Source organism: Quercus lobata, chromosome 5 (genome assembly GCF_001633185.2).
Source record: "Quercus lobata isolate SW786 chromosome 5, ValleyOak3.0 Primary Assembly, whole genome shotgun sequence".
In the NCBI taxonomy this organism is placed as follows: domain Eukaryota; kingdom Viridiplantae; phylum Streptophyta; class Magnoliopsida; order Fagales; family Fagaceae; genus Quercus; species Quercus lobata.
In genome coordinates this window covers 37,019,137-37,035,077 of record NC_044908.1, presented here as the reverse complement: position 1 = coordinate 37,035,077, position 15,941 = coordinate 37,019,137, and the positions used below count along the sequence as shown (strand labels likewise).

The following is a 15,941-nucleotide window of genomic DNA, read 5'->3' as shown; positions in this document are numbered from 1 at the left end:
AGAGAGAGGTGGTCAGACTCAGAACAACACACACTTATCTTGTTTTTGGTATTTTGTTATTTTGGATTTGAAGGAGGAGCCTGGGGTGTGGGGTCCGGGTCCGGGTCCGTGAGTGATGAGCGACTCCAAATTACTATTTCCTTTTTCCCTCTGAACTCTCTCTCTCTTTCTCTCTCTGCGGATTTCAATTTCCTCAGCAATAAAACCTTTTCCTTTTCCTGTGAAGCAATAAAAGCAAGTTTCTGGATCTCCGTTTTAGCTCTGGAATTCGGCAAAAAATGGCGAAGCGTGGATATAAGCTACGTATCCTTTTGTTTAGGGTTTTACTATGCTTTTCTACTGAACTGTTGTTTCAGCTTTTTCTTCTTCTTTTTTGCTTTTACTTTGTCTCTCAGCAACTTAAGAGTAAAAGAAGCTTTGGAGTTTGTTTAATAAGTAAGTTCAGAAATCAGTTTACTGTTTGTGTGACTTGACTGAAAAAAAAAAAACAGAGGAATTTGTGGCTCATTCCACCACTGCCACTGTGAACTGCGTCAATATTGGGAAGAAGGCTTGTCGTCTGTTTGTAACCGGTGGTGATGACCATAAAGTTAATCTTTGGAGCATTGGGAAACCCAATTCTTTAATGGTAATAGGAGGGGGAGGATACTTTCATTATATTTCTTGCTAAATTAGTAATCAATTTTGTTTTTATACAGACCTTGTGTGGACATACAACTCCAGTTGAATGTGTAGCTTTTGATGAAGTTTTGGTGCTGGCTGGAGCTTCTAATGGTGTTATAAAGCTATGGGATTTGGAGGAAGTAAAGAGTTAAAGTCCATTTCCTTTTTTTTTTTTTTTTTTTTTTTTTTTTTTTTAATTTCATTTCATTATGCAATTAATTATGCTGCAGAAGAAGAATATGAATGTAATTATTATTGTTTGATTGCTATTCTCTAAGTGTAGTGGTTCGAACTCTTAGCGGACACAGATCCAATAACTGTAGTGCTGTTGAATTTCATCCATTTGGAGAGTTGTTTGCATCTGGTTCAGTGGATACTAATCTAAAGATATGGGATATTAGAAAGAAAGGATGCATTCACACATACAAAGGACACACTCGAGGCATTACTACTATCAAATTCACTCCTGACGGTCGTTGGGTAGTTTCTGGCGGATTCGATAACGTTGTCAAGGTCAATTAACAATAAAATTATCTTATCATCAATGTTAATGTTGTTTGCTGCTTTCTTCTTATCACACTGTCTATTGAACAGGTTTGGGATCTAACTGCTGGAAAGCTCTTGCACGATTTTAAATTCCATCAAGGTCACATTCGGTCCCTAGATTTCCATCCCCTCGAGTTTCTCCTGGCCACAGGTACAGCATCTGACTTGATTTTTTTTTTTTTAACAGTGTAGAGGTTGTTAGTTTTTGTTGGTTATGTTAGATTTGTTTAGTTTTTGTCTCAAGTACATATAGATGTACCCATTCTTCTGATTTCCTTTTGTCTGCCTCCTGAAATCAGTGTATTCTCGCTAATTTGTTTATTTAGTAATTAGTAAGCTTTTCATAACGTATTAATATGATTCATTTTACAGGTTCAGCAGACAGAACAGTGAAATTCTGGGATTTGGAAACTTTTGAACTAATTGGATCTACTAGACCTGAGGTATCTGACATTATTTGTTCTTTAAAATGGAAGTTGCGTAGTCACTTTAAGTATCTTGGAAGTTCAATCTTATGCTGGGATTACCCTTAAATGCAAAAGACATGTACCAGGCCTCCTTTTCTTCTGTCCTCTATGCCAACCTTTTAATTATTTATTTATTTTTTTAATTTTATAATACTTGGATATGGATTGCATCCAATTTCTCTAACAAAATTAGTTAACCCCTTTCCAGTCTACAGGAGTACGGGCAATCACCTTTCATCCCGATGGAAGGACCCTACTTTCTGGGTTGGAAGATAGTTTGAAGGTTTGGATTGTCATTGTCATGTAGTTAAATGAAATTGTATGAAGATGGTACCTAAACATCACATCCAAGCTTGGTAATTGTAGGTTTACTCATGGGAGCCTGTAATTTGTCATGATGCTGTTGATATGGGATGGTCAACACTTGGTGACCAATGCATTAATGACGGAAAACTTCTGGCTTGCTCATACTTTCGCAATTCTGTTGGAGTTTGGGTAGCAGATATATCGGTACTGTTATCTTTCCTTGTAACCTTTTCCCCCTTTTTCCTTATCTCTTTAATTTTCTCTGTACCATTAAGTCAATTTAAGTTATATTCTTTATGGCAGCTTATTGAGCCATATGGGTCTACTTCAAGACCTGAGCAAAATGACAATACAGAGCAGAAAATTAATCTTAATTTCCAGGGAAGTCATTCTTTAGAGAAAGGAGGAACTGGTCTCAGGTCAACTTCAGGCTTGCGGTGCGTGTCTCCAGATTATGATACAAAAGAGATAAAGAACATATACGTGGATTGTAAGTTGTTATTTGTTTTTTTTAGAAATGTTACACTTTGAAACAATTGATTATTCAACATAGGTCCTCAGTTTTTAATATCATAAACATGGTCCACATCCAAGAATGTAGAACTTTTGAGGGGTCCCACAACTTATAAATATGGAGTATCAAAGCTGCTTAACAAACATATAGAAAAAGAGGAGGAAAAAAAAGGATTAGAAAACATATATAAAAGAAAATGTGGTGCTAGTTATGAGTTTGTATTTAAACTCATTCTTACCCCTCCCCACCCCCCAAGTGTTAAAGTACGTCATTTATAGCATATGTTGGAGATTGGCTTGGTTTGCCCCCAGTCAGAATTTGAATTCCTTATTCATCATCTTTTCAGAAAGTTTATTATGGTTATTCTCTTACACGCATTCAAGTTTCTAGATACTGGGTGTTTTTTGTTGGTTTTTCTTAATCAATGGAGGAATGGAGGTCTTGGCCTGGTTTAGCCAACCATAGGTTAGAAGAGTGCAGAGTTCAAGCAAGAGTGACAGTGGTGATTATCAAAAAGTTGTAGCAACCATAGTGCCCACAAAATGCTCAAGTATATTAACTTTTATGTAATTGTATAAATACTTGTGTCAAAAGTATTATAAATTATTGTAATTGCACCTAATGAGCTAACTTAGCATAATAGTTTCTAGATGAATGTAGGTTAATGATCAAGGTCCAAATCTGTTTGCTTTTATCATATTGAAAGTTTTGATTACAAGGGGCAGAATCATTGCTTCTCTATAATCTTTGAATCTCCCCTTCCCCTCCCTTTGGGGCCAAAACTTAAAGGGAGGGGGGGGGGGGACTTCTATATAATCCATCAGTATTTGAAAGGGTATCAACAAATTGCTGTCTTTTGCAGCAGATTATGTACCTTAGACCCAGAGATTAGTATAGTCCAGCCCATGTTAAGTGTGGGTACAGCTTGCATTGAGAAAACTGCACCTGAAGGCATATTGTAGCTTGTGTTCAATTGTGGTCAAAGTTTAACTGGTTTTTTTATTCTGAACTAAGTCTGGGCTTGCGTAATTCAGAGCTGTTCTGGTTTCTGATCTATGGAGATAGGGATTTGGTTCTACCCAAGTTAATATGATGTCAAGGCCTAGGAGGCTAGGACATTGAGAAGGTATACTGAAGATAGAAATTTGCATAGGAGTTTAATTTGACACACAAGCGCTAATCTAAAAAGTGATCTATTATGGATATGTCAATGCTTTTTGGCATTTATTTCTGTCATTTTAATCCAACTTTCCCTGATGTGCTGTTTTGTCTTCTTTTCAAAGCTACTGGTGGAAATCCTGTTGCTTCACAGAGAGCTGAGTCCTTCAATTCTCCAAAAGTGGCACCCCCATCGGATTCAAAGGATATGAGTTGTCTGCCATCTCAGAAGCAGAGTCCTTCAGTAGGTTTGAATGCAAGATCTTATGAAAAAGTGCTTGATAAATCCTTTGTTGTTCCTAGCATTGTACCTAGGGACGGTGCTGATGGAGGAGATGGGGCAAATTCTGGAAAGGAATCCATCAGCTTTTCAAGGACAAAACGTGGAATGTTGCTCAGACCAGCTCATGTTCAGAGGCCATCAAATAGTAAAATTGAGGTCGAGAGGCTGCCAGAAGTTGTTGAATCTGGAACTTTGAGCAATGTGACGTGTGCAATAGATTCAAACTTCCAATCCAAACATGGATCTGAAGATGGATCTAGAGAATCCTGTGAGGATAAACATTCTAATATCAAGATTGTTACTGAAAAGCTTGACAAAATTTTGTCACCACGAACACCGTCTAATCAGGAAAGCTGTAAGTTCTTGTACTATAGTGCCATCTGTTTACAAATGAAATATAAATATATTTTGTCATTGATTTGTCCTGTTTATATTTTATTCCTCTAGCCCATCTACTTTCTATCCACACAAATTTTCCCATTAATGTGTTTGCTAGCTGATGATCTCCATTTACCCATTGAAGCCTTAACTCAAAAATCTTGGGGCACTCAACTGAAGTTTTGTATCATTTTGCTTTGTCAGACTGCATTTAGTTAGCATTAAATGTCTTGCAACACATTAAATGTAATCAGTCACTCTTATGTATACAAAGAATTTGTCTTCTACGCATATTATGAAACTACTGTCACAGTTTTTGCAACTATTACTTTCTAATAGATGTAGTCATTTTTACTTATTGTTTTCTTGTATAGCCATTCGGTACAATCAAGGCCGGCTCTATACCGGCTCTAGTATTGGCAAAATGAGGCGGTTGCAAGAGGCCTCCAAGTTAAAAAAAAAAAAAGCCCCCAAATTTTAACCAATAGGGTTATTTCTTTCATTGTAATAGTATCAATTAAGTCCAAATATTAGCCGATTAATAAAATAATATTTTTTATCAAATGAAAAACAAGAAAAAAGAAGAGAGAGATGTTATGTCCGCAACATTTTTCACAATACTTTCACAACAAATCCTAAGGGGGAGTTTGGTTCGCTATGATGTATTCTTGATGTGATGCACATTACGATAAAGTGACATTAAGGTTTTTGATATATTTTATTTTTTCTAATATTACCATAATCTATAAATACAAAATATATCAATCATCTTAATTTCATCACCTTCCTAAACAATATAATGTTGTATTATTGTATTGAGATTACCTTAATGTAAAATTATAATAATGTAATATTGCGGTGTAATGTAACACCACGGCGAATTAAACGCCTCTTAAGTGGCAAGTTATTAGCTATTATTGGTGGGGAAAAAAAAATAATTTTAGTGTTGGGTTCAAATTAGAACCAGTAACAACTTAACATTTTGGATTTGTTGTCAAATTGTTATGAATGAAAATGTTATGAATGAATCACTTCTTGAAAAATGGGGAAAAAAACAAGAGCAATATACAAAAAATTTCACAACATTTTTAACCACACTTGAGTTGGCAAATTTTTATTAGTTCAAATCTAAATCCATTTTTAATATCATTTTTTTACTTACCACTATCAATTGCCACATCAACAAGTGTAAAAAGTTTTGTCAAATATTGTGTATATAGACTTTCTCAAAAAACAATTATATGTAGTTCATGTTTATTAGTAATTTTGTATCTAACACAAGATAATAGAGTTTAAGTAATATTAAAAAAAAAAATTTAAAAAAAATTTATTTAAATATATAAAATGCCTCAATTTAGTTTTCGCCTTAGGCCTTCAAACGCATCAAGCCGGCTCTGGGAACAATATCTAATTCCACCCAATTTTCTAATATTACATAATGTAAAGCATGCTGCTTTCAGCTGACTTTCAAAATTTTCCCGTATTTCTAAAACATTTGAGTCTTTGATCATATATTTTGCCAACACCAGAATTAGAACCTGTCTTTTAGTTCAAACCTAGTACTGTACAAGAGGTGTATGGGCCATTCTGTTACTGTTTTCCTCCAAAATCATAAATTGTAAATCCTATGGCATCTCTTTTAATGCTTGCCCCTTCAGTACCTTTTTCTTTTGCCTCAATATCAGGTTAGCTGATGAACAACAGTTACTATTCCTTAATTAGTAGTGGTTTTGTTGATGATCTATGATATAGCTTTATTCTCCGTTGATGGAAATAAGTAGCTTTCATGTTATGTTTCAGGTGATGAATCCCTTAATTGCAGCAAAGGGATAAGCCCTGTTAAAATGGTCAATGGAGGTTTGCCATTGCCTACCAACTGCTTTATTTTATGGAATATACAAGTGGGATGGATCTTGACTCTTTAAAGAATTTCATTTGGCAGTTGCAGTTGTACAAGGAAGGACCCGCTCTCTGGTTGAGAGGTTTGAAAAAAGAGAAAGATTTAATAGTATTGAAGATCAAGCATCTACTATGGCTCGTGTGATGCCTGAAGCAGATAGAACTCCCACTTTGGTGGTAAAACATTTTGACTCTTTAAAAGCTTTTCTAGACTATTGTCTATAGCCATTTGTCAGCAGTGGCATCTCTGCTGAGTTTGAGAATTCAGATTTTCATAGTTTAGGTCCCTATTAATATATAGGACATTTTCAACAAGTAGGTTTTTTTTTTGAAAAATAATTCAAAATTTCATTAGGTATATATAGAAAATTCATTGGAAGGACTTTGCTGCTAACATATAATCAAGAATATTTGAATTGAATTATCCCTCAATAATATTTCTTTCTTGGGAAACCTTCCGTTTACTAATCCAAAATGGTTCAGATCATCTGATGATTGCCATTTCTTTTCACCTTTTAGATAATGTGGAGAAATCAATTTGTAAATTGGTTAAAGATATGTAAGTGGAAGTTGGTGGTAAAAAAACTGCTCTTATTTTCCCTAAATTCTCTTTTTATAGGAACACATTATGACTTACAGTGTATTTCCTTGAAAATATTCAGTTGAAGATGCAATTCAAATGAGACTTTGTGGAAATTTTCTGTTAACCAGTGGGAGATTAATTGTTCTTGAAACATTTACATAGAAAGATAAACTTACATGTGTATGCAATGTCACTTTTGGTTAACTAAAGCTGTTTACTTTTTGTTTCACATTTTTTTCTAATTAACAGAAAGGAGAACCTCAAACTTCTGGAAGGGACTCACCATCTTCAAATGATAAGGATGTTACCGAAGATCTCATGCAAACTCATGAACTATTCCTAAGTACCCTTCGCTCTCGCCTAACAAAATTACAGGTAACCTTATTTCTTGAAGTCAACTTGAATAATTAAGTGATGACATGCAACCTATTGCTTTACTGGTATTAATAAAAGTAAAAAGTTTTCCTACAAACTGGTTTGAAGAAAAGTTTCTCCAACCCACTATGTGGCAATTGATGTTAGTTGCATGACCTATTTAATGAGTCATGTGACATGTTTAAATAATGCATGTGGATGGTTTTATGAGTAGCCATATAATGGGTTGGAGGAAAACTTTGTCCATAATAAAATGTTTTCTAGTAGTAGTTATGGTCCCTGATGTGGACTAATTCATGCTATAAAGATAACCTCTGGAAGCTTGATGTGCTGAATTGTCCATGGATGTATTGCAATTTAGAATGTTATATTAGCTCTGCAGTATATAAAATGCATCTAGCTCTATGTAATGATGGAAAAGACTTCTTGCTGGTACAAAGAGTGGAAAGAGAAAAATGAACCAACCTTCACCATGTGTTGTTCAAGTACCTTAATTTATTTTAATTGAAACTTTGTTCTAAAGTTGCTTTTACCCTGGAAGTTACTCGTTATAATGTGAACTTGCAGGTGGTGCGACATTTTTGGGAGTGCAATGATATTAAAGGTGCTATTAGTGCACTGATGAAGCTTCCAGATCTTTCTGTGGGTATTTACTTGAAAAAGTTCAAGAGTATTTTTTTTTCTAATGATCCCACTAGTAATTAATGTTTTTTTCATGCATATTTGGTTGTTCTGATCATCATTTGATCCTGATACAGGTGCAAGCTGATGTGATCAGTGTTCTCATGGAAAAAATGGAGATTCTCACCTTAGATCTGTTTTCTTGCTTGCTTCCTGTGCTTTTGGGCTTGCTGGATAGCAAGGTAGAAAGGTAATTCTTTCATGCATAAGATGGTAAGCAAATTCATAATGCAAGGGACTGGAAGATGTTTGGCGTAGGACTTTTTACCATCTTAGTGCAGTCCTCACCCTATGAGGGCCAGGACCCTGCAACTAGAGCTGGATTATCTGAAGTAACGTGAATTTTCTCACATGGTTCATAATAAATTATATATTGAGCTCCCGTGATGAGAAAACCATATTCTTCAGCGTGATTTCATTTTACTTATTTGGACTCCAGCCCATAGGTTGTTGACAGTTTGGCAATGTAATTTTTAGGGGTAGGTATTAAACCTTGAGGGGGGGATGATGCTTAATCTAGGTACAGAAGTACTTTTACACAACTTTTTTTAACAAAAACAAAAACAAAATATGCCAATGTTTCTTCTAACACACTCTGTTTCTGATAGATATTTTATTACGCTGCAAATGTTACAGGCATGCAAGTTTATCATTGGAGATGCTATTGAAGCTTGTTGCAGTCTTTGGACCAGTAATATGCTCAACCGTTTCAGCACCTCCAGCAGTTGGTGTTGATCTTCATGCAGAGCAAAGGTTTTATTTTTTTTCAAAATAATATGGACATTTTCCTTTTAGATTCTTGTGTGGGTAAGAGTTAATGAAACTTATTTGGTGTGATGAACCTACTTTATTTGAAAATTTGAGCACAGGCTAGAATGCTGCAACCAGTGCTTTATTCAGATGCAGAAGATCCAGAAAATTCTTCCAGCTCTTGTAAGGTAAGCATGTCATCTTGAGTTTCACAATTCACAAAGTGCCATTTGATGGAAATTGTAATGGCTGAACTTTGAAGTTTTCATTTTAGGATTTAGAAATTATTGTTGTTGTTAAATTACCGATTCTCCCAAAAAGCATAAGCTATTAGGAAATTGTGAATTTAATTACTTAACCATAATATTAATACTCCCTCTCACGTGTGGACCTTAAATTCCCCCTTAATAAGTCAAGGCCCAACATGTGGGATTTTTAAAATTTAAAATGGGAGGTATCAAATTCAAAATTTCCTATTTTGATGGAAATGGTTTCTCTCCAAAAATGCTTCAAACTCCTCTTTATCTTTTTATTGGATGCGAATTTAGAAAATCTAATCATCAGATTGCATGTTTTTATTATATCTTCCATGCTTGCAAAATTTCAAGTGAATCAAAGATCAATAGTTCTGTCATCAATTAAATGTTTAAATTTCAAGTTTTTTGGTCTAAATTTATGCATAAAAAATAAGTTTATTAATCGAATAGTAAATAATATCTGATTTGAATGAAATTTGATATGCGTGTCAAGAACATAACGGTTAAGATTTTCAAAATTCACATCCAATAAAACCTTGTCATCCGTATTGCGGATTGCTACATTGGAATTGGAAGGGTTAGAAAATTCTCACCAATTTTTTTTAATAGGTAATCAGAAAGCTATCATAAATGAGAGAAAAATGAAAAAACAAGAAGTTCATGATGATGATCAACAAGAAATAAAAGAAACAAATAGCACAACAAACAGAGGGTAGTCAGGAAACTAAGCTAAGGGAGGACAAAAACTCAGAGAGAAGAACAATTCATAAAACCCCAACAACGAGACCACTCCAAAAGACTACGATGGTATAAAATCTTTAACTCATCCAACGTCTTCTCTTTGTCCTCAAAGGATCGATGATTTTGTTCCAACCACACAATCCACATTAAGCACCCTGGAACCAAGTTCCAAATGTCCGAATAATGCTTCCCAAGCCACTGATGCCAACGAGATAACAAACTCGCCATCGATCCTGGCATAATCCAATGAATACCAAAGGCTTGTAGCATAAAAGTCCATTGGGAATGGGTAACAGGACAATGAAGAAGAAGGTGGTCAATCGACTCCCCATCACAGCAACACATACAACACCTATTAGCCAAAGGGTGACCCTTAATCATTAGATTATCCAAAGTGAGGATCCGACTATGTGTAGCTGTGCACAAAAAGAATGCCACGTGCTTAGGAATCTTTGGTTTCCAAACACCCTTACAAGGAAACAAAGAATTTGAAGCACCCCGAATTGCATGGTAGTAAGACCGAGTGTCAAACTTACCATCACCTTTAAGTCGCCAAAAAAGAGTACCTCTCCTATCACCCAGAGGAATACGAGTTTGGATAAGTTGAAGTAGAGAATAAGATGCAGCCAACTCCCAATCTTTAAAAGCTCTATAAAACCTTAAATTCCACACTTTAACAGTACCCCCTTCTAGAATCCACAAAACCTCAGAGATACAAGCATCCTTGACCATTGTACACACATAGAGCTTAGGATAGAGATCTTTTAGAGTATTGTCACCAATCCACCTATCATGCCAAAAGCGGATACGAGTGCCTTCCCCCACTACAAAAGTCAGATGCTTAGAAAAGCTCTCCCACTCTTCATTAATGCTTCTCCAAAGGCCACACCCATGAGTCCTCTTGCAAACATTAGTACTCCACCCCCCTTTACCCTCACCATATTTAGAGGAGATAACTCGCTACCAGAGATGGGTAACTTCATAACCATATTTCCACATCCATTTCCCTAATAAAGCTTGATTAAAAGGCACCACACTTCTTATCCCCAAACCACCCATCTCAACGGGTAAACACACATTTTCCCAAGCCACCAAAGGATGTTTGAAACTCCCCTCAGAAGACCCCCAAAGGAAATTCCTCTGAATACTTTCTAATCTAGCAGCCACAGCTTTAGGAATAGTAAAAAGAGATAAAAAGTACGTTGGAGACTTGAGCGAGTACTCTCAAGTAACATGAGCCTCCCACCCCTTAGATAAATAGAGACGCTTCCATCCAGATAACTTCTTCTCCATTTTCTCCAAAATAGGATTCCAAATCGAGGCTGTCTTAAAAGAAGTTCCCAACGGCATCCCCAGATATTTCATAGGCAAACTGCCCACTTTTTAGTGAAGAATATTAGCCTGAGCATCTAGATTATTCACCTCCCCAACAGGGACAATCTCACTTTTCCCTACATTGGCCTTCAAAACCGTAAAAGCCTGAAAACACGACAACACCAACCTTATGGACAACAACTGATCCCTAGAGGCATCACAAAATAAGAGAGTGTCATCAACAAATAACAAATGGGAAATATGCACACCAACAGAGTTCATAGCTCCCACACAAAAACCCCGAATAAGATTACACTCCTCTGTCTTCTTCAAGAGTCTACTTAAAACCTCCATAATCAAAAGAAACAAAAGCGGGAATAGTGGGTCCCCTTGTCTCAACCCACGAGAGCTTCCAAAAAAACCTTTAGGGGATCCCTTTACCAGGATTGAAAAACGGATAGATGAAATGCAAGCCTTAATCCACCCCCTCGATTTTAAACCAAAACCCATCCGGCCCAACAAATAAAACAAGGCCTCCCAGTTCACATGGTCATAAGCTTTTTCAATATCCAGCGCTATTTAGGCATTCATTTGTAATGAGCACTGAATCCAGAATCTGCCTTCTGCCAACAAATGAATTTTTAGTCTCAGAGACGAGGTTATCCAAAACCACCCTCAACCTATTAGCCAACACCTTGGACAGCAGCTTGTACACACTATCATGATTTGAGGGATGGCTAAAACCCTAGGCCTTAGTTTTTTATTTTAGTGAAGTCTGAAAAATTTAGGAATTTGAAGTAAATTGATTTCAGGGATGGCCAAAAATCTTCTTCATTTGACTTTTATTAGTTCCTCTGTCTCTCTCTTCTGTCCTGAAGGCCAAACCACAAATCCTTTAGCTATGTTATGTGTGTGTAGCATCTTTTTCAGCTTCATTTTGGCATACTGAATCTTTCCTGGTCATTTTGTGAGTTCATTGACACCATTGCTTTTGACACGTGGAATGCATGTCTCCTGGGCGTCTGATTGATTTTCTTTGTTGCAAATTTAGCAATTGACATATAGAAAGTCAGCCTTTATTCGCTCTTGATTTTCCTGCAGGAAGGGTGGTTTGCTGGCAAAATGTGCTCAGGAATTGAATCTAGTTCTTCAAGAGTAATGTTAATTCTGCCATGCAAATGAGTTTTTGCAATTGTGGGGCGGCGGCTCAACTGACACCCATTGATGGGACTGCATATAAAATACTACACTTCCAAATGAAATACAGTTTCTCATGTCACAATTTTTTCCCAATGCTTTCCTACCTGTGTCATCATCCTTGGCGTTTGTCAGTAAAGAGCACTAAAGCTTAATGCAACATTTTAAGCCTGGTCTTCTTGTAGTGCATAATCTCCTAATTTTGATTCTTTAATTCTGGAGATTATCGTTTGTATCTTGGGTTCAATTGTATGTAATTGTAATCATGTGCCAATTCAAAATTCATCTGTAATATTCAGCTATATATATATATTTGTTCTCCAAACTGCAGCAGTTTATTTATGTATTCAAATTCTTTGTGAATGGGAAATGCAATTCTTATCGAGATATAAGGAAACTTTTAGGATTGAGGATTGAAGCTGCTACATTATTAGACAGTCTAATCAAATTAGTACACGCTATCAAAATGCTAGGCCAAAAGTCTGTTGGGATTCATTCAACTCATCATCAACAACTTTATTATTATTATTATTTATTTATTTATTTATTTATTTTTTAACCAGTTATCATTGAAGGGGGAAAAAAGTCTTTGAACAAGTTGAATCGGAGAACATTTGCTGCGAAGGATATCAACCCTATGGGGATAACAGCATGCTAAGAGGTGAAACTAGCCATTGTCTAACTTGGCTTTATATATATATATTTTTTTTTTCATCATTTTGTATTTTTAACGTTGTAACATTGATTGTTTCGATGGAAAATATTGTGTAAAGATGGTTTTAATTTTTTTATATTTTCAAGTGTTTGGTAGTATTAAAAAAAATGAGTTAAAGGAAAACTATCTTTAGTCACATAAAAAGTATGACTTACTTTTAGAGATTGTTTTCCACTAATTGTTTTGGAAAACAACTCTATCTCACAACAAGCTAAATAAAGAAAATTGAGAGATTGTTTTTCAACTCATTTAAGGTTGCTGCCAAATATAGGAAAATGAAATAGTTTTATAGAAAATTAGTCGCTAACCCGTGCGATGCACGGGCTAATTTTAAATCAAATGTTAACATGTTCAGGTTTAAACATCTCTCTAATTTCAATTATTGAAAGCTAAATTGGCTCTAATATAAGATGAAACATGTAATATTATGAAGTAATAATAAATATGAGATAATGCAATCATAATGTGCTCTTACATTTGGTTTAATAAGTATTACAAAAGAACCCATGCGATGCATGGGAATGCTACTAATTTTTTTAATTAAAAATAAGTAAAAATTATATCCATAATAGAAGGACATGAAATATCATTACTGTCTCAAAAGATGACACATATACCGTAGAATCATTTGGTTACTTGTTTAGCCAATCAAATAGCAAGCCATTCTTGGACAAGTTACTTGGTTGTGTTACTATTGGACCAATTGGGTACACTGGTCTTTTTAATACATAACCAAATAGTTTATCTCTTAAAGCCGCAACTGTTTTAAGCTGAAGCTCCTCCCAACAGTTTTTTATTTGCACATATTGGACAAATGTCCCAATACCATGTATTTTTGCTATGGCTTTTTTTATTTTTCAATTTCATATTTTCATGACTTCCACTAAATATTCAATGTATTCATTATATTTAAAAAACATTAAAGTAAAGCTGTATCCTCAAATAACTAAATATAAGAGTTTAATTCCTCTCTATTTCAATTTAAAACCAAATTGTGCATAAAGTCGAAAAAATTTCCTTTGTTCCTATATGTCTTTAGTACCAAAATCACAAATCCATTAAAACCAAATTGTGCATAGAAAATCTTAGAGATTGAAATACAACTTTAAAGTGTTTTTTGTATCTTCTTCCTTTGTTGCTTTGTAATAGTCCCTGAATATGCCCTTTTGTTTTCCTTGAGTACAGATGTTGGTGTGAGTTGCACATTGCTTTGAACATCAAGTTTTTGAAATTTTGTACAATCACCATCTTCTTCAGTTGATAAGTAGTTGCTACATTTATTTGAAGTATCATTGATGTAAGCCTGGCAATAAAACAGGTTGAGGAATGTATTATAACATATACATCTTAAATATCATAGCAACTTCTTCACAAGAACGATGAATTAGGGTAAATTCTGTCTCTGGTCACAATTTACTTGAACAAACTTTGCTCAACACTTGTGCAACTTGTGTCACTTTTGACGGCCCTTAAAATAATCCTTTTATATGTCTAGGGTTATGAGAAAAGAAAACCCAAACACATAATCACGGATTAGAGGCAAAACATAACTAAAATTTTGTTTTTCATAAACCTCGACAGATGCCTATTTGTCGAGCTGCTATCGAGCAGCTGTCGAGCCACGGGGCTAGAACAGCTCTTTAAGCTCGATAGATGGCTAGCTGTTGAGCTTTAATGACAGGCACTTTTCAAACTTAAATCTTGGACAGACTTGCATGGCTTCATCATTTGATCTTGAAACACAGTTTCTTGAAGTATTAAACACATTCTAAATCTACCCAAATACAAGTAAAGTACGTTTTGTCAAAGGATTAGTCAATTATATAAAATAGTGACATATGTTCCTAACAAGTGAATCACATATTTCCTAACAATCTCCCCCTTTGGCAATCCGTGACAAAACCACAACAAACAAATGAGATATGAGAGAAGTCATAAATCACTCAACTCATATTCACTTGTTGAATACAATAAAATCTATCCTAATACAAATTCTTGAAAAACTTTGCAAGAAGAGAGTTTATGGCAAGTAGACTTTGACAACCTGTATTTCTGAAATACTTTGAACAAAACTCATTAAGGCATCTTTGTGTGAAACAGAAATAATAGATTGCATACAAGTAATAAGAAGCATGTGCATAAAGAGAGAAAAGAAACAACACATGTAAGGGTAGGTGAAAGAAACATACATCAACATATAAAGAAGATAAGTACAATGTATGTCAATAATGGTCACAAGACCCATGTACAAGAATAAATGTATATAAAGTAGAGAAAAGAAAAAAGATACAAATAATCCTCACTACATCCCTCAGATATCAACACTCCCCCTAACAAAAATGTCCTATACTAACTCTCCCCCTAAGAATGACTACTTTCATATCCAAAACTACTCCCCCTTTTCGTCATGAGTGACAAAGGGTAAGAGCGTCAAGTATACATCTCATTGGTAGAGCTAGCATCTCCATTATCATCATCAACGGTAGCATCATCGTCATCACCATCATTATCATCCTCAGCCTCAGAATCAGAAGCCATTGGAGGAGGTGGAGAAGAAGCCTCAGGAGCGAAGCCACCCATGACTGCCTGCCGCCGTGCAATATGGCCAACACGAACGTTCACCTAATACAGCTCTGTAGAGAGTGTATCAAGGCGAGCATCCATGTGCTGAAGCAGCACCATAATGTCTCCGAGTGACATATCGCTCGTAGAAGAGGAGGGAGCGGATGTGGATGGAGCAAATTGAGATGGAGCCGAACGGGAGGGAGGAGCTGCTGACCCAGATTTCCTCGACCTAAACTGCGCCTCGCTACGTTTAACGGTAGCGTAGTCTATGACACATATGAAAGTGAAATGGTCGGACGCTGGAAAGGGAACAGAAAAATGGCGTAAGAACCTCGTGATAGTTGAAGGAAAGATGAGCTTATCATGGGACGCCAAATCCCTATAGACATCTAGGATAGACAGAATAAAGTGAGAAGGAAAATCTAGGGTAAGATGCTCAAGAAGGGACAACAAAAATTAAGCACGAGACTCTGTGATAGAGTTATAGTGAGAAAGAGGGTGAAGAACGAATGTCGTAACCATGTTAAAAAACCAAGGACCTTTTGTAAA

General features: G+C 35.6%; 1 protein-coding gene across 5 annotated transcripts; it reads left to right on the top strand.

Moving 5' to 3' along the window:
- LOC115988618 (katanin p80 WD40 repeat-containing subunit B1 homolog) lies at positions 1-12,482 on the top strand. Of its 5 annotated transcripts, XM_031112182.1 has the most exons (18): positions 1-303; positions 492-628; positions 699-810; positions 947-1,176; positions 1,258-1,360; positions 1,582-1,652; positions 1,885-1,959; positions 2,043-2,186; positions 2,286-2,472; positions 3,780-4,292; positions 6,116-6,172; positions 6,258-6,391; positions 7,047-7,172; positions 7,740-7,814; positions 7,931-8,043; positions 8,490-8,606; positions 8,723-8,791; positions 12,017-12,482. In XM_031112182.1, the coding sequence occupies exons 1-18, from the start codon at positions 279-281 to the stop codon at positions 12,072-12,074; spliced, it is 2,346 nt and encodes a 781-aa protein (XP_030968042.1). In that variant the 5' UTR covers positions 1-278; the 3' UTR covers positions 12,075-12,482. The 5 variants fall into 5 exon arrangements, with proteins under 5 accessions (XP_030968042.1, XP_030968043.1, XP_030968046.1 ...); XM_031112183.1 differs by lacking the exon at positions 6,116-6,172; XM_031112185.1 differs by lacking the exons at positions 1-303; positions 492-628 and having other exon boundaries at positions 705-803.
- Positions 12,483-15,941: the final 3,459 nt, after the last annotated feature.

What these genes read in the sequence shown, in the direction of transcription:
- LOC115988618 (XM_031112182.1), top strand. Translation starts at nt 279, where the DNA reads ATGGCGAAGCGTGGATATAAGCTAC. An exon ending in GGTTGGAAGATAGTTTGAAG is followed by an intron (nt 1,960 to 2,042) that starts GTTTGGATTGTC and finishes TGGTAATTGTAG; the next exon opens with GTTTACTCATGGGAGCCTGT. An exon ending in ATTCTTCCAGCTCTTGTAAG is followed by an intron (nt 8,792 to 12,016) that starts GTAAGCATGTCA and finishes ATTTTCCTGCAG; the next exon opens with GAAGGGTGGTTTGCTGGCAA.